The sequence below is a fragment of the Maylandia zebra genome, linkage group LG3 (genome assembly GCF_041146795.1).
Source record: "Maylandia zebra isolate NMK-2024a linkage group LG3, Mzebra_GT3a, whole genome shotgun sequence".
Classification (NCBI taxonomy): domain Eukaryota; kingdom Metazoa; phylum Chordata; class Actinopteri; order Cichliformes; family Cichlidae; genus Maylandia; species Maylandia zebra.
In genome coordinates, this window is record NC_135169.1 from 25683297 (window position 1) to 25709827 (window position 26531).

General features: G+C 40.6%; 2 protein-coding genes across 5 annotated transcripts in view; one reads left to right on the forward strand and one right to left on the reverse strand.

Moving 5' to 3' along the window:
- Nucleotides 1-4058, reverse strand: part of col4a6 (collagen, type IV, alpha 6) — a 149753-nt gene extending 145695 nt beyond the window's left edge. For all 4 annotated transcript variants that reach the window (XM_076881522.1, XM_076881524.1, XM_076881509.1 and 1 more), the window contains exons 1-3: nucleotides 3959-4058; nucleotides 3684-3808; nucleotides 3482-3527 (exon numbers count right to left, since the gene is read on the reverse strand). In XM_076881522.1, the coding sequence (XP_076737637.1) occupies nucleotides 3482-3527; nucleotides 3684-3694 (57 nt within the window). In that variant the 5' untranslated portion in view covers nucleotides 3695-3808; nucleotides 3959-4058. The remainder of the gene's footprint in view (nucleotides 1-3481; nucleotides 3528-3683; nucleotides 3809-3958) is intronic.
- Nucleotides 4059-5638: 1580 nt separating this feature from the next.
- Nucleotides 5639-26531, forward strand: part of col4a5 (collagen, type IV, alpha 5 (Alport syndrome)) — a 62791-nt gene continuing 41898 nt past the window's right edge. Inside the window, exon 1 of the mRNA XM_076881529.1 lies at nucleotides 5639-5938. Coding sequence (XP_076737644.1) covers nucleotides 5852-5938 — 87 coding nt within the window. The 5' untranslated portion in view covers nucleotides 5639-5851. The remainder of the gene's footprint in view (nucleotides 5939-26531) is intronic.

Below are 26531 nucleotides of genomic sequence, written 5' to 3' on the forward strand. Positions count from 1 at the left end.
CCCCTTAAGTTTAACTTTAGGTGGCTAAAGCATAATTATGGTTAACATCGGCCGTGCCTGAAATAATTCACTCATGACTTCATTTGCAAAATATTTAAAATTTCAGACAGGATTCATTTTCTTGGCACTGTTGGTTTTATCATTGCAGACACACAGTGATAAGTCAGATAAGTAAATGAATGCCGACATGAACTTTTGTCATAAATACTATACCAAGTTAACGACACCTTTAAGTGCACTATAGGTTAAAGCAACACTTGCTAAAAGTTTGGACAGCACTTCAAAATGGCCAACTCACTATATGGTGAGTAGGATCACACAGAAGCTGTAGCCTTGTTTGTATTCTACCTTGATGCGAATCTTGTGTTGCATCAAATCCTTTGCACTTGTTATTTTTCCTTTCAGAATATCTACTGCTACTATATTATACAACTACAACATGCTAACTTATACTAGTACTACATATGCCCAGATAAGATTCCAAATGACTAAGAGTTGGGCTTCTGCAAGTAATGCATTCACCCTAAACTTGGGCTATCTTCTCGCTCTGTGCCATTGAGAAATAAACAAGTGTTTGCTTTTATCTGATGACGCTGACATCACCTGACAAACACCTTCCTGCACTCAGTGGTGCAGAGACAGGAATGAACTTCATATTTTAATTCATCCCAAAACAAACTTTAGCACGCACTACCACAGCGGTAGACTTAGCTACCATGGTTATGAAAGGCAAGACCACCCAATGAAGTCATCTGTCACTCACTCAGTCACCAACTCACACACACACACATACACAACACAAAACAACAGGGAGGCGGGAAGTGGGTGGAGGAGTCAATTCAAAGTCAGTGCAGCTCCATCAGCTGATTCCTGTTGGGATACAGGAGGCTTTCTGCCGCTGAATCACTTTAATGTCAGTCGGTCTTTGCTGAAGCACAACCTGAGCGGCATTTCCTGCGACTCCCTCAGCTGGGAGAGCTCAAGATCAAACTGCATGTAATTACTGCGTTATAGCACTTTTTTCCTTTTTTACTTCGTCCTTCTACTAAAGACAGTGAGCAAACCTTTAGAGGCCAGCCTGATCCTCTCCAGCATGACAAAGTCAAACACTTTTTAAATGCTCCTGCCCAGCGATATCTACACAATGATCTGATATTTTGTCAGTTGTGGAGACTATGTGCTGTATTTTCAATGGCTTCCCCAGAGAAAAGACCAATTTTGACCTCTGACATCATCAAACAACGCCGCTGCTCTTTCTTATTCTAATTTTTATTGTAATGGTTTCGGCGCTTCATTCACAGCTTAATCAGCTTCTTTACAGATGACTGGTGTGAACCTGAGTAAACTATCATTTCCACTTCTGTTCATTTGATTGTTTGCTTTTCCACCAATGTCAAGAAGATGGAATTAAGGAATGCAAGACCCCAACTTCTCATTTACTCCTGTAGGACATACAGCCCTGTATCCAGCTTTAGACCAACGAATTTCTAAGGATTTCCAACTGGTTTTTAACAGGTTTATGCAGCTGTGAGATAAGAAAATTATCTCACCTTATGAAGGATACCACTTCTTCCCACATTTCCTCCATTTATAAGAAGTTCTAAATGTTTAATATCTAGTTGTTTAAGCAATATGATGCAACTGGAAGGTTATTATGGTTTTTATCTGTGTTGATATCACTTCATGTGTTACAAAAATGCAAAACACATCTGTAAAACTGCTGATAAATCATAGAGATACACTGATTGTTAAATGTTTACATATCTTGATATTTAAAGCAGCATTGTGTTGTTTTATTTTGCTGTTAATCCTGTTTGGTACAGTATGTGTTCCTTTCTGTAGCAAGAGGACAACAACGAAACAGCTATTTTGACGTCTATAAGCTCTTCACCTGTCTTTGAACTTTTAGCCCCCACAACATTTCCACCACACACCAGATAAACATCACTGTATGGATAAGTGCACACCATAATCTAATTTTAAAACAGTAAACGAACGCAGTAGAGATGCAGTCCTAAATACTGCACAATACTGAACACAAAAATAATTATACTAGAAGTATTTTTAAGACGTTTGTAACTTTAGGTATTTTACAGGAGATACAAATCAAATTTTAAATAGTGCATAACTTAGTAGAGTAACAAAAAAACCTTTACATCGTACGTTGTAGGTATGCTGTAGTTTTAGGGGTGCGGGCCATACCATGTAGTGGATTAACCTTGGGGGTTGTTTTTTTTTACACTTTTATTATGCATTAAATAGGTGTGCACCATGGATGTTTGACAGGGCGTGGAACGATGTGTTATAAGATCACTTGGGCCCAAAGCCTGCAGTTTTTGCTGTTGAATTTTTCTTGTAAGCAGAAAAGAGAGAGAGCTGTCCTCATCACATTTTTATATTTAATATAAGAGGACAACTGAATAGTAAAGCATTAATGATGCACAGAAATTTAATGCATAAGTAAATGTAAAAAGGCAAGGTTAAAAGATTAGAAAATACCCCCCCCCCCCCCCCCCCCCCCACACACACACACACTGCAGTTTCAGATAAAATGCACTTCAGCTATTTATTTGTACTATTTGTATTTATATGTTATATTTCTATTGTATACATTAACCGGCATCTGTTGGTGGACAGCAAAGAAAGAATTTCATTGCACAAAGAAAAGCCTTTTCTCTTGTGACACGTGACAATAAACACTTTGAATCTTTGAATCTTGAATATAATTTTCCATTCTCCTCTAGAGGAATTGCACCCTATTTTGCGAACCTTATTATAAAGTGCAACTGAAATGATTAATAAACAGAAACAAAGTGGGCCTGAAGTACCAAAGCCCTCCACTATTTTCAATCCCCTCTGCAGAACCTCATCAAGTGAGCAGAAAGGTGTGGCTTGGAAAGGCACGCAGGGCTGATATCCTCCTAATTCTTAATATTCATCAGCGGGGCGGGCTTTGAATTGCAAATAACTGCGAGCGGGCCCACTCAAATATGAACTGGGTTTTTTTTTTCGATGCAAAAATGTGGACTCCAGCTCAAAGCTTAAAAAAGGGACCCACATACCGTGCAGTGTCTGGCACAAACGGTGCAACAAGCTCGTATGCAAATGTTATTTACTTTAAATGACAATAACAAATAGCACTGAAAGACTGACTCTATTTAATAAATACAGTTTTTTAGAGAAAATATAATAGAAATGTATAAAAGTATCACCATATGCCTCAGGCAGAGGCCATGCACAGCATGGATGACCTGCGTGTCGGCGATGTATGACAGTAACTTTGTAACACTGTAAGTCAAGCAGCTATCACACTTGTTTTTAACGAGACACCAAGCTCCCCATTTTGGTCACAGCTCAGCTGCTCTTTCACGAAACACAGCTCCATCTAAATCGGGTGTTTAAGAGTTTCATCTGCGCTAAATAAACCAAGCGGGGATCCTCTCCACCTGAGGAAGTGGCACAGTAAACGAAAGGGACTTACTCCGAGTGCAGACCTCGCCGCGAAGGTCAGCGCGATCACACAAATCCTGCAAAACAAAAATAAGTATTTTAGTTATTTCCCTCCGAACTTATTAGTCGACAGGTACAGCAGCGGCAGAGGCAGCCTGCAAAGCCGAAAATTAACTTTGCAGAAATACGTTTACAGAGCCGTTTTAAAAAGAAATCAAAAAATAAACCCTTACAGGACTTTCATATTGATCCGACTGGCGGAAGGCGGGGACCACAGGTAGAGCTCGATCCCCTTATCTTCACCAAAAAGGCACCGCTTCAAACGCGCTCATCGACGGCTTCAAAAAACCCCTGTCATCTACCCGGAGACAGAGAGAGAGGGAGAGAAGCAGTCCTACTGACCCCGATTTTAACACATAAAGCTCCAAGCATTAACAGCCAGCCAGCGTTGAAATCACACGTTTTGTTGGCGATTTCTTTCATAAAAATCAGAGCTTGTCCAACTCACCCAAGTTTCAGCGGTGCAGTCGCTGCTGCGCACTTCGTACTGGTGCGCTTCAACTCAGCAGCCTCAGCGAAGAGGAGGGGCCAGCACATGCCTCCATGCCTCTAACTGCCACCGAGGTACCCCCACATACCAAGTACGGTTCGGACCAGCAAAGGAGGCACAGCGGTGTAAAGCAAGTCTGCAGTCCAGGTTTTAATCAGTGAAAAAGCAACAACATACAGAAGTTCTTTCAGAGACTACAAAGACTTTTATTCCACATAAAAACAAAACCCCACCGTTGTTAGCGCTCAGGTGGTTACTGAAGTTTAAAATGACCTTAGGACACTTGATGCAAAATTAGTCCCCAAAGAATCAACATGATGGATCTTAAAATTCATAACTGTGTTTTCATACCATTCACCCAAACACCCTCCTTATGATACATTTAAAAACTTTAACCGCAGATCAGTGTTAGGGATCACGTGTACTTTGCCCTGATCTCTGCTAATGCATAAAACTTCTTGAATTAAGCAGAGTACTCTTTAAGCTTTGCAACACCGTGTTCTCCCTAGAGGGGCTATAAAATCCTTTATTACAGTGCATTATCTTAAATTTTTGTGTCTTGTGTTTCTGGCATAGACTTTTCTGCAGCTTGTTTAGCTGTGGATCCTAATTAGGTTCTCTTCAGTTTTGGACTTGCTATATAGTTTTTATTCACATGTTTATTTGCTACAGTCCCAATTTCAATCCTAACCATAAACCCGGTAGCACTACAGTTATAACCTTGCACTATAATATTACTAAGGTACTTCATCAAATTTGATTTCAGAATTTTTTAGCAAACTTACTAGTGTAGAGCTTTCAAAGTTTTTAGAAAGTTACACAACGTATTTCATGTTTTAAGATGAGAACATGTTAAGTCCAACTTGTGATTAGATGACTTTTAAATCATACAAAAATGCAAGAATCACTTCAACTGTGATGCTTTAAAAATTCACAATAAAATCCTCCCAAAAAGTGAAGCTTTAAATTATTCCACTGCAGGTCTTGATTCTGGTTTCTTTCACTCCAGTGATTGTAACATAGATAGTGTAATATTGCAAAGGTTGGATGCTGAGATGATTGCTTACTGTGATTATGTGTGCTTATCAGTCCCAGTGTGTGCACATACAGTTTGATCACACAGTAACTTCAGCAGCATGTGTTCATATAAGTTCATGCAACAGTCTTTATGCTTCACACCACATTTAGAGGAAGACGAGACAAACGAGACAACAGGTACGTTTTTATAGGACGGAGGTTTTATTCTGTACTATTCTACTAGCAGCTTTCCTTCGTTGGGAGAAAGTGACCTGTAATAAAGTGGCAGGAATGTAACGTGCCGGGGCCTAAGGAAAAGAAAAGAAAAGGTTTAAAGTCAAACTCACAGCCTCGAGCGGTGGTCTGGAGTCAGGAGAAAGAATATCCATCCGCGAGGTTCAAACATAATGATTATTTACAGCATACTTTAACACGCGATACACTTTTGGGCATTTGGACCTTCGTGGCTCACACTTACGACCAGATCTTGTTTCGCAAATCACCCCAGATTTATTTTTAATTAATTATCTGTCTTGGGGAAGGTGCACATCCCTGATATCACTGCGCACCGCTTGTGGAAAGTAGATCCGGTGGGCAGGTTTACGAGTTCAGAAAAAGTGAGAGAGAGGGAACTGCAGAGACGCACGGTGCCAGAGCCAGGACCACTGGGAGTCTCTGCAAGCGCAACAACCGCCGACACGCCGAGAAGAAGAACGAGTTTCTTTATTTCTTTTCCACAGTGTGCGTGGGGGGAGCAGGGCTATGACACGCGTATAAAGAGCCCCAAAGTACAGTGCTAACGCAGGCGGATCTTTGTTTTATTCTCCCCAAAAGATGAGTAAAGACTCAAAGTGCCTGCGACAGCTCGGTGCGACTCTGCTACTAGTCCTGTTCGCCGGGGTGCAGCGATCCGACTCTGCGGTAAGTACGCTTCCAGTTCCTTGCACTGATTTTTCCCCCGCTGCAGGAGAACCTGCAGAGACCCACCGGCTCCCTCAGCGAGCGAGTAAAGTTTCTAAAATAGAGAGTCTGCTTTATAACAAGTGCTTCTGCTCTAATAATAATGATCCCGGTTGCCGTTTCCGTTTTACTTGCAAATAAAAACCATGTAATTACACCAATGATACACCTCTGCGCTCAGCTTTCATGGCTTTTTGACTGCTAGGATCACCTTCGCAGGACCTGCAGATTTTCTTGGTGGGAGATCGGACGAAGTTTCTGTCCTGCCCCCTTCGTGCGCATCTTCGCGTTTCGCGTACCTGCGGTTATTTTTTTTCCGCCCTGTGTCTGTATTTTGTTCCTATTCTCGCGTCAAGAACTCGGACGGATTCTAAACTCGGCGTGTGGAGGGAAAGCGGCGCGCCGATGCTTCCCTTAAGAGCCCGCTTGTGTTCGGATTGAACCTCGAACAGCGGGGCTGCTGTTCAGTCTTTTGTGCGTAATTTTGTTTTGGTGTCCTGAAAGAGGGAACTGTGCGTTTTTCTCTCCAGGTGTGTGCAGGTGTGCTTTAAGTTGACAGCAGCTGCTTTCAGACTCACACTGAAGTGTAGAGAAATGAAACCCATATTTAGTGCAGCTGATTAGTCTTTGCATTTGAGAGATGATTCAGAAACAGCAACACAGGTGGGGAAGTGTATGAGCGCGCTCGCACTTTTCCTCTCTTCGCCCTCCACATCTGTTTAAACTAGTGCCTCCTCATCCTCAGCTGTAGATCTCTAACATGTCGGGATGCCGATGCATCACCAAATCAGTGCAAGTGTCTCTCACTCAGGCTCCTCATATAATATTTCATGAATATTCCCTCGTCATTAATTATTAATGAGTCGTGGCTGCACGCCCACCACACACCAGGCGTGTCCAATCAGGTCTGCCAATCAGGTCTGTTTGCCGTTCTGTAAGTCCTCTAACACAGCTATTCGTGGTATGAGTGGGGTTTTTCATGTTTTTCAAATTATGCAGGAGACATTTGTGTGTTTGAAGATTTTATGGATTAGATTCAGTGTTTTGATGGCAACTGGAGCACTGAACAGAGTATGAGCATCCTGTGAAATAACAAAAACAGCACAGGATCAGGTCTAAGACTAAAAAATCAGCATTTGAGAGTTGAGAGTTGTCTGCTCAGAGTTTATAAAGTGATTAGAGATGAAGAATAAATCAACAGATAGAAGCTCTTTCCTCTCCTTCAGCTGTAATATGTCAAAACTATGGTTTGACCTCTTCCCTGCTTTGCTTGGAAGTTGTCTCGGTATGACAGAGATTAAGTTTACTGCAATATTTCACCAAGGCCATGAAAGTTTATCAAGAACCTTGAAGTAAACTGTTAAAAGGGTGGAAAAAAGAGAAAATGAACTAAAAAACGTATAACTTTAATTAAGATAGTTACTTGCTATATTAACGGTTTTTTGACATTTAAGCGTAATGATACACAAAAAAGTCACTGAACTTTCACAAATGGTCATTAATGTCTCAATAGATAATAGTAAATTAGCTGTGTGTTTTGGAGCATTCCTTTAATTTAGTGTGAAAGAAGACTCTTTAGGGAATCAAAGTTCCCCTTTCTCCATTAAAGCGCTCATTGAGTCCCCCTAGTGGAGACAGTCTGTCCTGATGTCACTGCTAGCACAAGAGATTGAAAGAAATGATCTTTTATGGCATGTCTTTGTCTAAATTTCCAAACTTGCGGGATAAAAAAACCCCCCTAAAATCAAAGACAAAGCAGCTATGTTCCTGTAACTTAAGCTGACATTGTTTTCAGGTTTAAAACAAACAGACTGGTGTATGTGCGGAGAGTTTCTCATTAAGTTTGAAGGAGAGAGCGTCATAAGTCATTTTTATTGCTCTCTCTCTCTCTGTGTGTGTATTAATCCTCACAGATATCAATCTCCATTCAGCCAGGTGAGGGGGTTCAGCGGTAATGTATACCTGGAGGTTTTCCTTTGAACCCGTCATGCAGTGCAAACCACAAACACACACTTAATTTGATGCATGCTTTTTGCGTAGCAAGGGAGGCGCACACCTATATACACCCGCTCGCCCTACACGTGACCCACATCTCAGGTGGAGTCTGTGCAGGGGCGGATCTGTCTGCATGTATGTGTGTGTTTGTGGTGAGAGTTATAGTCAAAACATCCTGACATTGCGGAGATTTGGAGATCGGCAGAGGAGTATCAGCTAACACATCAGAGCTGCAGCTTCCACGATGTCTTCTTCTTCTTTGGTGTTTGGTCTCATTTTTGTCCCCCGATTTGTTTCCTAGGATCTTCTGTCTTTTGTCAACTCTTCTTTAATCGGTCTCCCCCCATCCACTGCACTCGGTCTCGTTCCCTCATGTAGCACCATGATGATGACGATGACAATAATCAGTCTTGGCAGGAATTTCCCAGATGCAAGATGTACTGATCATTCAATCAATCCTCTGTCTAATAATAATCACATTTATAACCACCATAAATCAGCCTGCGCATCATGCAAGTTCAACGAAACAAATTCGCTCTTGGAACTCCTTCTCACTAGCAGAAATGGTAACGTTCAGAAAAAAATCAAACATGGACAGAACCTGGTCAATTTCTTGCCAAAATTCCCCTGGCTCTGACTTTCATTAAACCCTTTTTTGGTACTAGGCTTCTGGCACCGGCACTCTTCAGTTCTTGAGTGTGTCAGCACCACATTAGTGGAAACGTTTCACCTGTTTACCTTCTCCTTCTCCTTTCACCTTCTGTATCTGCCTCCCACTGCTCCACCTTTGTGTCTGTCCTTGAATGCAAATTCCATTTTTATCTAGCTTAAGGCTCCATAAGCAAGCAGCAGTGGAGGGAGCAACTCTCCAAAGACTTCCATGGATGGATATATATTTGAATATTAGAATCAACTATACGTGTACCCTGCAGGTTTGTCAAAAGATTCATTTTATTATTCAATTAGCATTTGAATTAATACTCAACAGCATCAACAGTTCCGTCTTTGCCTCCTCTAGTCAATAAACAGCTTCACACAGCAGTGATGCAGTCAGAAAGCCCTTCCCCCTCATTAGCAACTCAAGCAGTTGATGTTCACAACCCTCAACAGTTTGGAGAATTTCAGGAAGTCAGGTTTCAACAATGCTGGAGTATTGTAAAGCTTGTGGGCGTGCACACAGTACTGTCCAAAAGTTTTAGGCAGGTGAGAAAAATGCTGTAAACAAAGAATGCTTTCAAAAGTGGAAGTGTTAATAATTTATTTTCATCAATCACCAAAATGCAGTGAATGAACAAAAAGAGAAATCTAAATCAAATCAATATTTGGTGTGACCACCCTTTGCCTTTAAGGCAGCATAAATTCTTCCAGGAACACTTGAACACAGTTTTTAAAGGCTCTCGCCTGGTTGCTCCAAACATCTTGGAGAACTAACCACAGATCTTCTGTGGACATAAGCTTCCTCATATCCTTCTGTCTCTTCATGTAATCCCAGACACACTCCATGATGCTGAGATCAGGGCTCTGTGGGGGCCATAACGTCACTTCCAGTAATTCTTGTTCTTCTTTATGCTGACAATAGTTCTTAATGACTTTGGCTGTATATTTGGGGTTGTGGTGTTGTGTCATAATGTGCATCTTGTATAATATCTTTGGCCAATCAAAAATCTCGATCCATCCACAGCTGCAACCCCAGTTGGAAGTAGATTTATCAAAGGGGTGGGTATTTACTCAAGGGGCACATGAGAAGCTGGGATTGTTTTGGATTGCAACACCAATAATCTCATAAAGAGATAAAATTAATACTGAGCAGAACTGAGTTCAGCTTATTGTTGTGGCCCTCCACAACAACCCCAGTTTCTCATGTGGCCCCTCGGGTAAATGAATTGCCCCCCCCCCCCCCCCCTCCTTTATCAGATAGTTTCTGTTTAGTTATCATTAAGGTAGCAGCTAGTGGTCATGCCTAATAATAAAACTTTCTGTAACATTATAATAGACTAATTTAAAAGTATAACACAATTATTTGTGTCAAACTCCAACTCTGAAGCTAAGAAAATTCTACCAGCAACCAGGCAAAAATGGCAGCCGCCAACTTCATCAACCCTGTTTGCTCACAGAACTACCTCACATACTTATCGTTGTTTTGTTTGTTTGGCACTACCTAAAATTGTTGTCATACCCCACCCCAACCTTACCCCTCCACTCCCGTGGTATTAAAAATGGTATTCGATATGAAATTCTAGTATCAAGATAGTGTAAATGGTGTGGTACTTATATAATGCTACGTGTTCAATACTTCTATCTAACATTAACATTTCTCTTACTCTTATGAATCTATTCGAGGCACCGTAATGTCACCTAAACATACTTTGACAAACCTCCATTATTCTAATTTGTTGCTAACCTGCTCATCCTTCAGTCTCTGTGTATTTGTGGCAGAACTTACACAGTGGTGTCAATGACCTTCGGATGCCGTTAGGATTAACAGGTGGTCAATGGGAGCAAAACCAAAAGCTAAAAAGCTAATTACCCGGATTGAGTACAGACATTTCTCTTCCCCCGTCCTTTGCTGCTTTGTCATTTATTCTCTTTGCATGAAGAAGCAGACCTGATGTAGAAACCAAAGTGAAAATAGCCAAAGATGCAACAATGACAGATTTAGCTGTAGCCCTATACTACTGGATACCAGTAGTATAGTATAGTAATAGTAGTACTCTAATACAGTGTTTCCCAATCTTTTGGAGCCACGGCACATAGTTAAAAAAATTACATGGCACACCACCAAACAAAAATGACACAAAAAGCATTTTGTTCACCTGGTAGACCGGAATTGGCTCAGTTTGTCCCCAGTATACCTTTTTTGCTTTCTTCTGAACACTACTGATGCTAGGGCTAGATTTACTACTTTTTCTTTAAAACATTTTTTTCTATTGCTATCACGCGCTGTGTCCTCTCACAGCATGACTATTATAGCATTTCTTCTTCATCTTCTTCTGTTTTACTGGCAGTTTGCAACCTATTTAATTAGAGCAGGTAGTTGTACTGCCCTCTAGTGGAAGAGAATGCAATTGTTCTGCCCGCGACTCATGCCGATCGCCTAAGAGTACCAATCAGGTGGAACTAAATAATCTTCCACAGCACACCTGATCCTTTCTCGCGGCACATAATGGTTGGGAAACACTGTTCTAATATATCTGCAGTAGTAATAGCAGAGCACTTGCATCAATTGCAAAGCTTCACCTAAACCCACAATTTTCAGTTTCATTCTCCTTGTTGTGGAATTCAAACACCTCCTCAACAATTTGCTAGTCAAGGCTTGCGTTTTTATTTCCATCTGGTAAATAAATTGTTACGTGATAAGAGCAATATGTTGTGACTAATAAGACCCAAACAGGTCGCAGACGTGGGTGTCTGCATCACGATTTTCCATGAGTTTCATTTTCTGCTAATTCAGACTGAAACAGCATCCAGTCATTTCCCTGTTGCCTCCTCTTCATGGGTCTTTAAATGTCAGGCTAGTGTGGACATCAGATTTACATGGACATCTTTGGTGTACTCACAGCTGAAGACATTTTTATTTAGAAAAGCATTTGATTAATTTCTTCTTATGCTGTTTTTATAGTTTTATTGTTTTACATTGTTTTATTTACTGTTATATTGTTTTATATTCCCATTTTCTGTGTTGTAAAGCACTTTGTGATTTTTATCTGTGAAAAGCGCTATATAAATAAATTTTACTTACTTACTTACTTACATTGGTGTAGTAGAAGCAGTAGAAGTAGAGACCACAGTGATGTATGTTGTGTTACCAGGTGTATTCATTTATTTGACATTTTGAAAAAAATTTAATGCAGAGAATAAAAAAAGTACGTATGATACGTCTTAAAAGCCGTCCCTAGTGTATACTAGGAGCAAAACCAGGGAAACTGGCAAAAGGTAAATGACTCTAGTAGACAGAATTTAATAATGCCAAATAATCATACCAGCTTTTTCTGGTGGTGCTTTAAGAGGTGAGAAGTTATGTGTGCAGGGATCAGACTTTGGATAGACTTGGATATTTTAAAGGCTTTTGAAGGTCATACAGAAATGAACAGGAAGCCACTGGAAGGACGTGAGGATGGTTTTCTTGTTGGCTTCAAATAGCTATAAGCAGAAAATCTCACTTCACTGAGCAACCACACTAGAGATAGGTGATAGTAGAGCTGATAAAGTCACAAATAAGGACTTTACCCCCAAAGGATGGCTGATCAGGGAGTTACAGGTGGATGATATCAGTGTCTACTTGAAGTGCACCATCAATTGATGGCTTGTAGGGGCTGTAGTGGCAGTAGTAGCGGGTTTGATTATATTGGCAGTAAAAGATCAACCAGAACAGTAGTAGTTGTAGTTTTAGAAGGAGAAGTTGTACCTGAACTTACATTACAGTAGGTGTAGCAGTAGTAGCAGCTCTAGCATGAGCAACAACAGTAGAAGGACACATGATATTGAAATAAAAGTGATATTTAAATGCTTTTTGTCATTTTTGCAACAGCAGGGTTAGTAGTAGTAGAATCTAACCCTAACCCTGAAATCAGCAAGTAAACATGAAGGCTGCAGCCTAATGTACACAAGTACTTTTCAAAATGGGAATTTTTTTCATCTCTTTAAAAAAAAAAAATTATCCACATGAAAATGCGAAATAACCGATCTGAAGCAATGTCAATACCATGCCAAAGCAACAGGTGGTGATATAACCTTAACCGTGAAGAAATGTTGGCCAATCAAAAGCTCAGCTTTGAAGCTGAGTGCTTCAAAATCTCCACCCTGGCAAGAGTGTCTGTAACGCTCCATTTTCAGTAGGGATGGGTATCGTTTAGGTTTTATCCGATACCGGTGCCAAATCGGTACTTTTGAAACGGTGCCGGTGCTCAAACCGGTGCTTAAAGAATGGAGAACACAAAATTGGTCCAAAAACCTCTCATGTTCAGCTGTTTTTTTGTAAAAAGATAACAATGTTAGCCTTTTCTGCAGCTATAGGGGATTTATGGTATCACTCTTGGCTGGAAGCAGTGCTTAAACAATGGAAAAAACACAAACTTTGTCCAAAACCTCTCATGTTTAACTGTTTTCCACTTTTTCTTTGGTCATTTTAGCCTTTTTGGCCAGGGTGAAGGGAGTATCTGCCATCAAACAACAAGACAGCCGCATGTAGCTATGATGATGTTTGCTAGCTCACCTTACATGCATTAATGTAATAACATGGTTAGCCTACTCAACGTAAATTACACACGAACAACATTAAGCTACTCACGCAGAGAAGAACGGCTGCTGCTGCATCATCATCCTCATCATTTCTGCCACACTGGCAGGGCTAGGGGCCAGGACTCTCCTCTTTGGGTTTGTGGGGGATGTTGCTAAATCCGGGTCCGATAACAGGCAACCCACCCGCAGTAGATGCGCTCGGTGTGAGGTCTCGCAGCAAGCTATCAAATACGGCGCATTTCTCAGCTTTAAAAAAACGCTATGCGTCGCCAGGTGTTTCATCGGATTCAAGGTGTTACTTCCTTTGACAGTATCACAGTATCAGCTTAAAGCACTTGTTGCAGACTTGTTTGCATATTTTGCTGTGAAGTACAGCCAGACTTTTGACCGCTTCGCCTTGGGCATTTTTAATCTGTAGCTCTGCTCTAAAAGAACGTACGTACCTGGACCCGCCTACTATCCTCGGAAACGTAAAATGATTGGCTAGAAGTGTATCACAGCTCAGGAAAAAAAAGCACCGAAATAAAGCACCGAAATGTGCGCTGCTTTTCGGTCTGGTTACTACCGTTTATGTCAGAACCGGTGCCATCATGGCACCGGATACCGGTACCCATCCCTAATTTTCAGTGAACCAAAATGTCGTTTACGTGTGGACGAATGTCCAAAAACGCATAGAAAAAGCTAAATTGACCAAAATACATGCATGTAGACGTAACCTAATGCAGCCAACAACAAGCTAATACTGAGAGCTGAATGAATGCTATAACTATTTCATATGGATAAAACCAGCAATGTTACCTATAGAGCAGGGGTGGGCGATATAGCCTCAAAATTACATCGCAATATTTCTTGATCAGAATACGTTGTGATTCTGAAATTTGCGAAAATTATATTGAACAAAAAATACAGATGATTGCAGTTTGCATTTGTTAGTGTAAAGTAAATAAATCCTTATTTTCCAGTGAAATACTGCCAGTCATGATAGGGTACTAAGTATAAAATTAACATTTTAAATAAACGATCTGCCACCACATCATTGTTTTAAAGCATCCATCCATTCTCCTCCTCTTTTCCTTATGAGGGCTCAGGGGTGGTGGATGTTTTGTTTTGGTATTGAGGTCTGGTATTGGTACAGACTACGAAATTTCTGGTGTCATTGCATTCCCAGTTCTCACTACTGTAAGATTTCAGTCAGGTTAAAGTTGAGTGTACCTACGTGGAGATGCACGTTACTGCTATAGATGTAAGCTGCCATCATAAGGGCTTCAGTGTCTTATCCATTTCATCTTGTACTTCTAGTCTAGTCATACCTGTTCTTTGATCTGTTCGCACTTCTCAGTATCCTAGCAACATCACTGAAAACATTAAAGTGGGAAGGAGATCTCTCTTTAAATGGAAGGAGGTTGTGCTTTTAAGAGGATTGAAGGTTTGGTGGAGAGATTAAGGTTTCGATCATGTGATGACCTTTTGGTGATGATTCAGACCTGGGATTTGTGTTTTACTGATTTTTTAGTTTTTTTGGCAGCCAGTTATGTTTTGCGCTGATGGAAATTTCAGATATATGTAACAGAACTTGCGATGAAACTGTTTATGTGGGAATCTTGTGGGATTTTTTCCCCCCTGTGTCTGAATGGAGTGTGTGGCTGTGATTCAGCGGGCTACCTGACAAATCCACCTACATGCTGTCCCCCTCAGACCCCTACTTATCTTTTCTTCTTGTTTTGCTGACCTCCTTTTCTGAAAGGACATCATCTTTGTCCTGTGTTGCTCCTTTTCTCCGAATAAAAGGGAATTTTGCCGCCCAGAGGAAGCTCGAACTGCTGCTTAGTGGGGAAAAATAAGTTCGATTTTAAGACGCATGAGAAAAATCTGTTAAAGTGTTTCATATGGAAAGCAAAACAACAATAAACTAAAAAGCACCAATAAAGAGAAGTTACTGGGCAAAAAAGAAGAGAGATGTATGGTTAAAAACATCACGTTTCTCCACTCATTTGTTTTGCATATTTTGTTTGTGAGAAGAATAGAAGCTTGTGAAGTTTAATCTGTCTGTGATCAGTGGCTTCGTTTGATCAGATTTCAACCTTTCCCTTCCCTTTCACTCTTTCAGCTCTGAGCTGAGCACACAACAAACATTTCACTTGAGCAGACTGGCCTCATATTACTAAGCACCTCTTTACTGCCATCTCGTCCTGTTATAACGTCTTGTTTCTTTTGTTGTCATTGTTACTTTGTCAACTGGGCTTTTAAAGTTTGAGACTGAGGTAAAAACTTCCCTCTCTAAACTGCGCTCAGCTTGTTTTCAGCTCTGCTGGCATGTCAGCTTTCTCTTTTTCATGTTTCTTTGTTGTCATTCAACACTGATGATGAACTTTGCTGTAAAACTTTGCACTCAATTAATGAAATTAAAGTCTTCACCAACCCTAACTATTACATGTTCCTCAGTTTTATCTATTTATGCTTGTATGTATGGACACTAACAATGATGCAGTGACAGTTAGCACCCAGATATTAGTTTGTTTAGCTCGCAGGACCCAAAGAGGTGGGTGAGCGGCTCAGTACCCATAAAATCACCAAAGAGAAGGGACCGAATGTCCAGAACAGGCTAAACATAGATGCAGAGAAGAAACCAGGACATGACTAAAGCAGTTTTATTGACCAAGAAAGATATTAGGGAGTATCTTAAAGTCTTTAATCCTAACAGTGCTTGAGGAGCTGAGTGGGTAGTCATTACCAGGCTGAGCAAAAAGGGGAGTCAGGAGACCCAGAAAAGTTGGTGGATCAGGGTGGTGTCCAAGTCATGACAAAGAAGTCTTTTAAAGCTAGTGCAGTTCGGAGGGCCGAGGGCCAGGTCGGCCAGAAAGTGGAATGGGAAGGAGGAGAGGCTGTAACTAGACTGACAAGTATATCAGCATAGCCTACAGTCTGGCAACAGCTGAAGGTCATTGGAAGATTAATGTGGGTGACCCTTAGGCACATCTGAAACCACTCCTGAAATCAATTCAATTTCAGATAAAAGGCATTTTAAATTGTAAGGTCTGCAGCCTCGCCTCTCTAACATTGTCTCCAAAACGATCAACCTGAGCTTTCCCTCTGATGTACTCATTTCTAATCCTGTCCATTCTGGTCACTCCCCTTGAAAATCCTAATGCCTTCAGCTCAGCTTCAAGTCTTTTTGTCAGCGCCCCCGTCTCCAGCCATACATGACATTTTTAAACCTTCCTTTACACTCTTCCTTACCCTGCTTGCCCCTCTTCTTCGCCTCTCTTTTGCACTGTTGCTTTGGATGGTTGAACCTAGGGGTGGGTGATATATCGAATATACTCGCTGTATCATGAGTTTTTCCACATACGATGGTTAAAATGGCTTTATTTAGGCTTTCATTGAGTATAAGTTTGCCATGACAATATTAAGCTGTCTGCATGTAATTCACTGTGAGGGTTTTTTCTCCCACACTCTGCGAATGCATCATTAATCCCCCCTCCCAGCCGGAAAAACGTTCTACCTGGCATACAGCGCTGAGCAAGGATTTCACAAGGAGGATGTCGAACAAAACACGGTAATTTGCAAAACATGCTGTAAAACTATTGCTGCAGACGTGAGCAGTTAGCAAAATAAAAAAGGGCAATTTTAAGCACTGAATGGTTAAAACAACATTTGTTTTAGATGTTATTTAAATATATTGTGATATATATATTGTATTGTGATATAGCAAAATCATATTGTGATATTAGCTGTTACTCATATTGCCCACCTCTGGGTGAACCCTTGTATATGCCTCTGCTCCTCGCAGCTTCACTGTTACGCCCGACTGCTTCTCATTCACACGTCCTGTCTCACCTCTCCTCACTTTCACTCCTCTTCACTCCAGATCACACCTTCACCTCTCCGTACTCTCACTACCGATCACACTGTGATCATTATAGTCCAATACACAGGACACTGATTTTGATTCACAGCAGCACTGAACTCTTCACAGCCTTTTCCTAATCTAACCTGATGCACACATCCTGCTTGTAGAGCCACAATAACACAAAGAAGGGTTGCAGCCGTCCACAGCCATTTTCACTATAGAAGAAGAATATTGTTATGCTGATTAACAAAGAGACTCATCACTTTACCATCAACTCGTTTTGTTTTTTATCTCACATGAGTTGCCACAACAACAACAGGACTGCATGAGAGCGAGCAAAGCCAAGGAGTGATAAGACACAGGTATTCACAGTGCTGTAGTATAACAGAGCACACAGCTTAGTGAGTCTGTGCCTGCATAGAAAAATAGTAGCGTGGGATGTGTCTGGTTCTCTCTTCTTCTACTTTTCTCTCCCTCACTATTTCCAGCGCTCTCTCTCTCTCTCTCTCTCCCACACTCCCCAAATATGAGCACCTGTTTCTTTCATCATGCTGCTGTGGAAGAAACAGGGCTTCCCTGACGACCACATAGAGAAAAAAGGGGAGCTAGCAGCCTTTGTGTGTCTGTTTCTTTACATATTTCAGAGTATACAGTTACTTTATTATCTTTTATAAACCCGTCCAGACGGAGCCGTTTTAGGGCAAAGGACAAAATCTAAGAGACCCACTCGTCTGTTTCAGCCCCTGCATGAAATGATTGCGGTTTGTTTAGAAAGTCCTGACGAGGACCTTGTGTGGCTGTGAGAATTACGCCTCTTGTCTCTCATGAGCAGTGTGAGAGGTAGTGTGATGTTATTACAGCTTTAATTTCTTTTAGGAGGTGGTTGCATGCATACATGCTCTGCTTGGATTTTATGCCACTCGGCAACAGCAGAGAAAGCTATAAACATTACATCGAATTATCTTGTGAAATGAGTATACTAGACTTCACTGCTGGAAATTTAGATGATGAGAAGAAAGAAAGTCAAAATACTACAGCTGGAAGTTTTAAATTTAAAACACTTAGCTGAAAGACACCAAAGCAGAACTGCAGAGGTGGTCATTTACAACAGAAAAATATAGGCTGGTGATGCTTTCCTATTCAATGTGACACAATGCAGATGGAGAACGTAACATTGCACTCGTATGAACATCAAGAGAAATTTGAAAATGATAATGACTCACATGTTAAATATACATAACAGTTTGTAAGGTATACTTAAATACAGTGGTCCCTCGCTATAACGCGGTTCACCTTTCACCTGTTTCGCAGATTTTTTTTTGTGCAATTTTGCAAGCTTTTTATTTTTTATACAACACATTGTGTTCTGCGTTCTAATTGGCTGTAGACCATTGTCAATCAATCTCGTGCCGTGTCTCCAGTACAGTACAGAAAGTGTTAAGCTTGTCAAATTGACCTGCTAACAGTGTGACTCTGAAGTTCAAAGGCAACCGCGGGCACCTTTGGTTTTATTCTGTATATTTTTCTACGAAGGTTTGAACTTTTAGTGTTTAAACAAGAGAGAAAAGTGAGGAAATGTTCATACCTGTCTGAGAAAAGTGTATAAAGTGTGTAGTGAGGGGTTTTACAGACATAAAAAAATCTATAATAATTTAAAAAAAAAACATTTTAGCTACTTTGCGGATTTCACCTATTGCGGATTATTTTTTAGAACATAACTACCGCGATAAAAGAGGGACCACTGTATTACATAAAATAAAGACCATAAACCTATTAATGAATATACTGTATGTTTTAATTTAACCTCTCTCAATTAAATTACAGTAGGAGGAGCTAAAATGGCTCTTTTGATGTTGAGGGTTGTCGACACCTGGTCTTTGTGAAAGTGATCCTAGTTGAGCTAAAAGGGTTTTTTCTGCCTTTGGCTCTTTATGATGTCATTGAATGGGGATATCCCCAGTGCGGTCATTGCAGACACAAATCTCTGCCTATGAGTACAGAAACCCACCCACCTGCTGCTTAAACCTGTTTATGAGGGGCAACAAATCAGAAGAAAGTTGTCTGAAAGACTGAGGTGCTAAAATGGCCTGTTTCAACCAGAGAGTGAATGGCAGGGCTGAACAGAGGCCCAGTATAGAAATAAAACAGGATTATTTCTAACTGTGACTCATTCAGAGCTGCTCTAGCAGAGTCCAGAAATGAAAAACTGAAGTCAGCCATGATTTGTTTTTCTCACTCTTTATTGAGACCTTTGAGCTCAAAGCCTACTATACTACTTCTTAGCTAAACTTTGGTGTGGTGGGGAGTTAGCTGACAGCATCGCCACAGTTCAGATTATTTGTATCCAGTCTGGACGCAAAAGATCTCACTCTTTTAATATCTGTGTTTTTTAACCCGTATTACACTAGAGTCATATAAAATCCTGATAAACACATACTGTTTGTACTTTACACTGAGATGTAGGCTGCTGTGTTTTAGTGTGCGTGTGTTTGGACTTGTAAGAAGTTTAGTACAGTTTGGGGAAACACCTTGTAAAGAGCTGCTTGAAGGTTGAGACTTTGTTATAGTCTTCGTGTTGGGACTAGTTCAGGTTAATGTTTGGTTGTAATCATTCAGTTTAGGGCAGCAGGCTCAGGACAGCCTGTCTTAGTTAATCTCAGTTCAGTGTGCCGGCTGGTATGCAGCTAAGCCTTTAGTAAGCAGTCGCAGGATAATGTTCAACATGTTGCTGTGTCTGAGCATTTTTCACATCGCTGAGTGATATAGCAGAGAGGCAGGGCATAAAATCACAGGATCCACTGCTTAGTAATGCATTCATTAATTTATGCGTATACCCCTCTTCCTCAAATTTCTCTCACTGTTTTAAGGACACAGTGCACACCATGCTGAGATATGGCAAGCCAAGGCTAGTTTATTTATATAGCACAATTCAACAACAAGGTGATTCAAAGTGCTTTACAGAGACATTAAAAAACAAAAACAATAAAAAGCATGATTTAAAATTGATTAAAAAATACAACAACAACAAAAAAACAGTAGATAAAATCAGAACAGTAGATAAAATCAGTAGTTAAAATATAAGTTTTGAAATTTAAGCTTAAAAGTGTGGATTTGGTGCTTTATTCAAATGCAGCTGAGAACAGGTGAGTCTTCAACCTGGATTTAAATAAACTGAGTGTTTCAGCTGATCTGAGGCTTTCTGGGAGTTTGTTCCAGATATAAGGAGCATAAAAGCTGAATGCAGCTTCTCCGTGTCTGCTTCTGACTCTGGGAACTGATAAAAAACCGGATCCAGATGACCTGAGGGAAGGTTCATACTGGGTCAGTATGCCAAGTTTTCAGCTAATAGTTTTTGGGAATCGGTGGAATTGGTGCAAAAAATGCTATTTTTATGTCATCTCAAATGTTTTTTTGTGACAGTCTGCTAATAACAAAGGGCCTAAAGATAACATTTAAATTTGGTTCTTTGCTAACTTGTCTGGTATGTGTAAACACAACACTGAATTATCTCTTAAGGTTGGTCCCTTTTATGTCTTTGAATGATTTATAGTTGAGTGTTCAGTGGCTTAACAAACTGAAAATGTCAGGCACAAGTGAAAACGAGTGAAAAACCTTTAGACAACCTGGAGAACCGTTGCTTGAGACCACTACAAGGAAGTCTGGCTCCTCAGAAGCAAATGATAAAGAAATTAGGGGAGGTTCAAGGCTAGCAGTATCTGTGTGCATTTTCAGTTCCAGATCTTGGTCGTCTTAACTAGACTTCTTTTTTAGGCTCCTGAAGATGTTTCACCGCTCATCCAAAAGGCTTCTTCAGTACTAAAAGATGGGTGCGACTCCTAGGGCGATGTCTGAGGTGATAACCTCACTAGAGTTTAAATGTCTGGGGCTTCCCATCAGAAGCCTTTCACACGAGAGGTGAAACTTCTTAAAGAAGCTGCCTTTAACTCGAGCGCTTAGGACTTCCTCGTCTGGTATAACGATGAAAGTGGCGCGAAGCCCAACAAATCTCCAGGTGTTCAACTGTTTTTTAGCTTTGACTCCTCTAATTTTGTTTTGCAGTCTGTATGTAGTAGAGTAGTAATAACAGAAGGCTGTAATTTAAGATTTCGCTCTCTCTCACTTATTTTTCCTCCTCCCTTCAGGTTAAATCTGGATTTTTATTCTGTTGATGTAGGAGGACTTTTCCTCCGGCTGGTCTGTTAGGCAATGTTTAGTTCTTGTTTCAGACAGTCCACAGTAACAGACGTGTGTTATTGTGTGAAAGGTGGTGAGACGGATGTTTTTCCACCTTTATTGCCAATATATTGCAACACAGAATGAAATTTGAAGGGAGCATTTTTGTTTTCTGTCTGCAGGAATTTGTCTTTGTGCATATCAACATTGAATGCGCAGCATTCTTTGTCTCATCTGGACAAACAGACCCCCTCAGGTCAAAACAACTGAGATATCAGATGTTTATCACAGCACAGACTAGTGATGGGATTTCCGGCTCTTTTTAGAGAACCGGCTCTTTCGGCTCGGCTCACTAAAAAGAGCCGGCTCTTTTACGTGCTTCTGAGTTTTTACGCGAGTCTGAGTTTTTAAATGTTTTGGAGTTTTTAAGTGTTTTGGAGTTTTTAAATGTTTTGGAGTTTTTACGTGTTTTGAAGTTTGTACGTACTTTGTCTCTAGGGGCCACCGTAAATATACTTTTATTTATTCACTCCACATAAAATGTAATAAATGAATCATATAATACCAAAACCAACTATTCACATTTCAACTTTTAACTATTTAAATTTTCAGCTTTTTCCTTTTAAACAATTTTTTTTCCTTTTTCTCCTTTTTAATGTGGCTTAATGCCAACAGGTAGCTGTACAGCTGTGACACTTATGCCTTTTCACTGTCTGCTCTCATTACAAGCCATTTAAAGGGGGTTGGGGTGTATTTAGGAGAAACACGGGCAGGATAGGAACCTGCTGTGACCTGCCTGCACATTTGCTTAAAATCATATCACTCAAGTCTGAAAAGCAAGCGAGAGCATGTTCAGCCAGGTTAGGGGATCTGAACCAAACCGCTGCTAAGCACCACTCTCAGCGCTCACAGTTTAAACGTAACTCGCACACAAACGCCACTAAATCGCAGGCAGCGTGTCTGAATTAGAGCACAGGGTCAAATTTAGCTCATTAAAGGAGCATTTTCTGTTATTATTTGTAGTGTTTATGTGGGGAAATCGTACTGCAGTGGCACATAATCAGTTTGAGTGATACTACAACAAAAAGTGTTACAACTGCCTCACAGTGCACAGCGGGGATTGCCTGTAAGACCAATAAAATCCTTTAAAATGCCAAAAATGGGCCGTTCAGAAAATATGGTAAACCAAATAAACCTAGAGGTGCACAAAAACGCACCTTAAAGAGCAGAAGCATGAAGCAGGTGAATGAGTGCAAAAGGCTCAGCTGCTAATCCCTAATCTTTGCATCATAAACTCTTATCATCTGAAATCCAAAAGGAAAAAAAAGTTTTACAGTATCGTGAACAGAGCACAGCTGTTTGTGTCCCTTCCCTCTGTTTCACATTCTCGCAGATATTAGAACAGACGGTATGATCTTGTTTTGTCTGCAGCAGGAGTTACAGGTTAAATATGACGCTCTCGCTGTGGCACACAGGAACAGTTTAGCAGTGGTAAACTGACTCCATTTATGTGAGTGTGGAGGAACACTTTCATGCTTTCGTGTAAAATTTGGCTTAGCTTTGAGGTAAATTATAGCTTCTTGTGATTCATTTGGATGAGTGTTTCTGTTAGATTCCTTAATAGCGGAAAAGGAACCAGATATTTGTTAGGTAAAGGTTTTGGGTAGGTCACATTTACTCTTCAGTGCTCTGAACTCTCTTTAGCAGCTTTCTTGTAATTTCTTTTCTAGTTCTCCAGACCTCTTGATGACATCCAGAGCTCTTTGGATGTTAACTGTCTTTGGATAATCTCACATTGCTTCAGTAATGTTGAGGCCTGCGCTCTGGGGAGGCCAATCCATGCCTGGTAGTGTTTCGTTCAGGGTTTTTCAATCCATGTATGCTTTAACTGCACTGGCAGTGTGTTTGGAGTCACCATGATTTACAGATATCTGTAGACACTCCCAGTTGTTCCTCTCTCGTCATCTTTCTTAGACATACTGATGATGATTTAAACCAAATAATTGGATTCATCACTCTATAAAACCTGTTGCCAATGTTTTCCAGTCCAGTCGTCGTGTAATTCCTCCATCCTCAGCGTTTCTCCTCGTTTCCCTTTACTAGGAATGGCTCGAGACTTTTGCACAACACTGTACATTTCCTGCAAATTTTGGTCCAAGTGATAGCTGCACTCGTCCAAGGAGGAACGTGACCCATTTTGTTGTACATGCTCCTTGAGGCCGCACATATTTGCAATTTTTGACTTATAGACTAACAGCTTGGAGCCCGCAGCACACAGTTTTGTTTGTTTATAATCAGCCATGCTTGATTTTATTCAAATGTGAAGTGAAATCACAACCTTCCCTCCCTCTGCCAGTTTTCAGTAATCTTACTTAACACTTTATTTCCATCAGACTGTCTCCTGCCATTCCTCCACCCTCTCTTACCTGCCTGCTCTCAGTCTATCCCCGGGCTACACATATCCAGGTATTCAGCTGGCAAGCCGCCGCGCCCCTCTCTAATTTCTCGTTGCCCCTAACTACATCACAACGTGCCAAGTGTTGATGTATGTAGAGCGAGGAGTCGGACATGTCTGAACCTGTTGTATAAAAGGGCCAGTCCCAGCCAGGCCTGGTTGCACTATGGCAGGTTGTCTCCAAGAGGAGAGACTGCAAATCTTTCTGCTTACATGAGGTAATTGAAAGAATTTGATGGCGTAAGTACTGAGAAAAGCTACCAGTTTATTCGTAATGGTGCATATTCCTTTGCCATGTAGATGTGCACCAGTTTTGATAAATATGTAGCAGTAATAAGAGCTTAAAATTCAACTGTTAAATGATCTGTGCTTATATGAGCACACAAATCCATGAAGATGGACAGATAGCATTAGGTACCTTTCATGATTTCTCATTATTTACAACATTTTGTTAGTTATTTGTAACATTTCACACTCCACACTTGTATACTGCATTAAATAGTAATGATGCTTCAGGTATTATGTTAAAACATTTGATGCACTACAGGCAGAACTACATGGCCCACAGTTGGCAATCCACTGTGGGGTACCCACATTCCAAATGGGCAACATTGTTATAGGCTCCACATGGCTTGGCCTGCCTGGGTCTCACATTGGTTTTCAATCTTGATATGCCAATTATTGCTGGAGGACTTATGTTAAACGCAAATGCACTTTGAAGCATTAGCATATTTAGTTAAAGGCTCAGACACCACACAGTTTCTGGCTCATTTTGGCTGTGGGTCTAAACCTAAAGTACTCCCAAACACTTTGTACGCTTCTTTCAGTCGCCATGTTTCACAGCTCGCTGAGCTCACAAATAGATAATGCCCTCTGCTGACACTTAACTACAATACATGACCTCAATATAGCATCTCCTCTTTGAAATTAGTACCAGTGGTGTCCATTATACTCACTCCAATCAACTCACTTCAAACTATGCTCAGTTTGGATTTCAGTTGGACTCATGAATAGTATCAAAAAAGACTGTCAGTGTCTTTTTGACTCAGTCGTTTTTCATTCTCGTCACTATCTGCTGTACATTCAGCATTTCTGCTTATGAGCACTGAGATTTTCCTGATATCAGAGGCCAAAGCAGACATGATTTCAGGACGTCTATGAGAATACGCTCACGTCCTTCTCAGCAGAGTCTGTCTGATTGATACATTAAAAAAAAACTCCCCTTGTGTGAAAAACCCACTGTGAAGGATAAGGAAATTTTAGTCCGTTTGCTGCAAAACAAAAAACTATTATTAAGTATTACCCGCCTCGCTGGAACGTCTATGATGAACATGCCTAAAACACCTCCTCCATCTGTTTAATCACTGCAGCACCACAACAGTCTTTTTGTTTTGGTTCAGTACAAGTTAAAGACAAAAACCCCATTGCTAGATGAAAGCATGGAGCAGAGGGTGACGTGTGTTTTTACAGATGTAAAGGATAAAGGGTTGTTTCTATGTGTGATCCCAGCAGGCTTCAGTTCTGTAGAAACTACTTTAATTAATGCGTCTCTCAAATGATGCGCAACAGATGTTTAGGGTTACTTAGCAGAGCTTGATACGTTGATCCAATGTTGGTTTATCAGTTCCAAATGTTTGTAGCATGTACTGTGCCAAAAGCACTGAAACAGACTAGCACAGGTTGTCCAGCAGAGGGCGCTAAAGATTCTTTCTTTTCTTCTTATTTTATTTAATTTATTTTTTTTAACAGTAAATCTATTTAGAAATATCTTTTAAGATTTAAAATATCTTTTAAGTCACACATTTTTTTGGGACATAAACTTTATGTCCAAATTTTAACTCTATTTATTTATTAAAACATAGTCTATGGGAAAAGGAAAGCATGTTGATATTGTTGTTTGATTTTCTTTCTCTTCTTTTTCATATTGTTCTTTCGGCTGCTTCCTTTAGGGCTCCCCTCAGCACCTCATCCTCTTCTATTCCCAGCAATGCTCTACATGTCCTACATCACTACAACTATTTGCTGTGTATTTGTCTCCTGAGTTCACTGTTGTTCTCATGTTGGATCCTATTCTGAAAATAAAAGGTTCTACTCAAGGTTCCTTTAAATATATACAATTTGTTCATTGGCTTAATACATTTTAATGTGTTTGTAATGAAACAGCACACATGCAGGTAAGATTTAACATCCTCTTGTACTGGATATCCTTTGTAATGTTTAAAGTTTTATTGTTGGATTCAAATGAGGAAAAAACAGATTTCTGACTTGCTCAGCTGCAGAGTGATCAGTTGGAAAACCCGTTTTTATTTGAAACAGGATTTTAGGTGAGGTAATAAGAAAGTATTTGTATCTAAATGTAACACACAGTAAAAGGGTCATACAGTGTGGGTAGGGCTGGACGGATGGTGGTCAGCAGCCCTGAAGGAGCTCTCAGCAGGAGGTCACAGGGGTCAACACTAGTTAGGCCAAATGAAAAGAGAAGAAAGGAACCAAAGTTGTGTTGAGGGGTGGAAAAAGGAGGAATTCCCAGGAATATCAATGGAATTCCAGGACTGGCACTGTGGCACGATGGCGTGTAATGTGTGCGCGAATGAGTTTGACACGCTGCGTTCATCGGTCGGGGAGGTCTTCCTCCTCCTGAGAGCCACTGAGTCAAAGCACACACGTCTGGATTTTTTGTCAAATCCAAAATATTTAGTTTGGTCGTCGCATTTAGGGCATCTTGAAGTAGTCAAAGTCCAACCGTGATGAAAGGGATCAGCGGTTTGGAGCCTGGACTGCCATTCACCGTAAACACACACACACACACACAGACTGGGACAGATGTATGCTCAGACACAAAA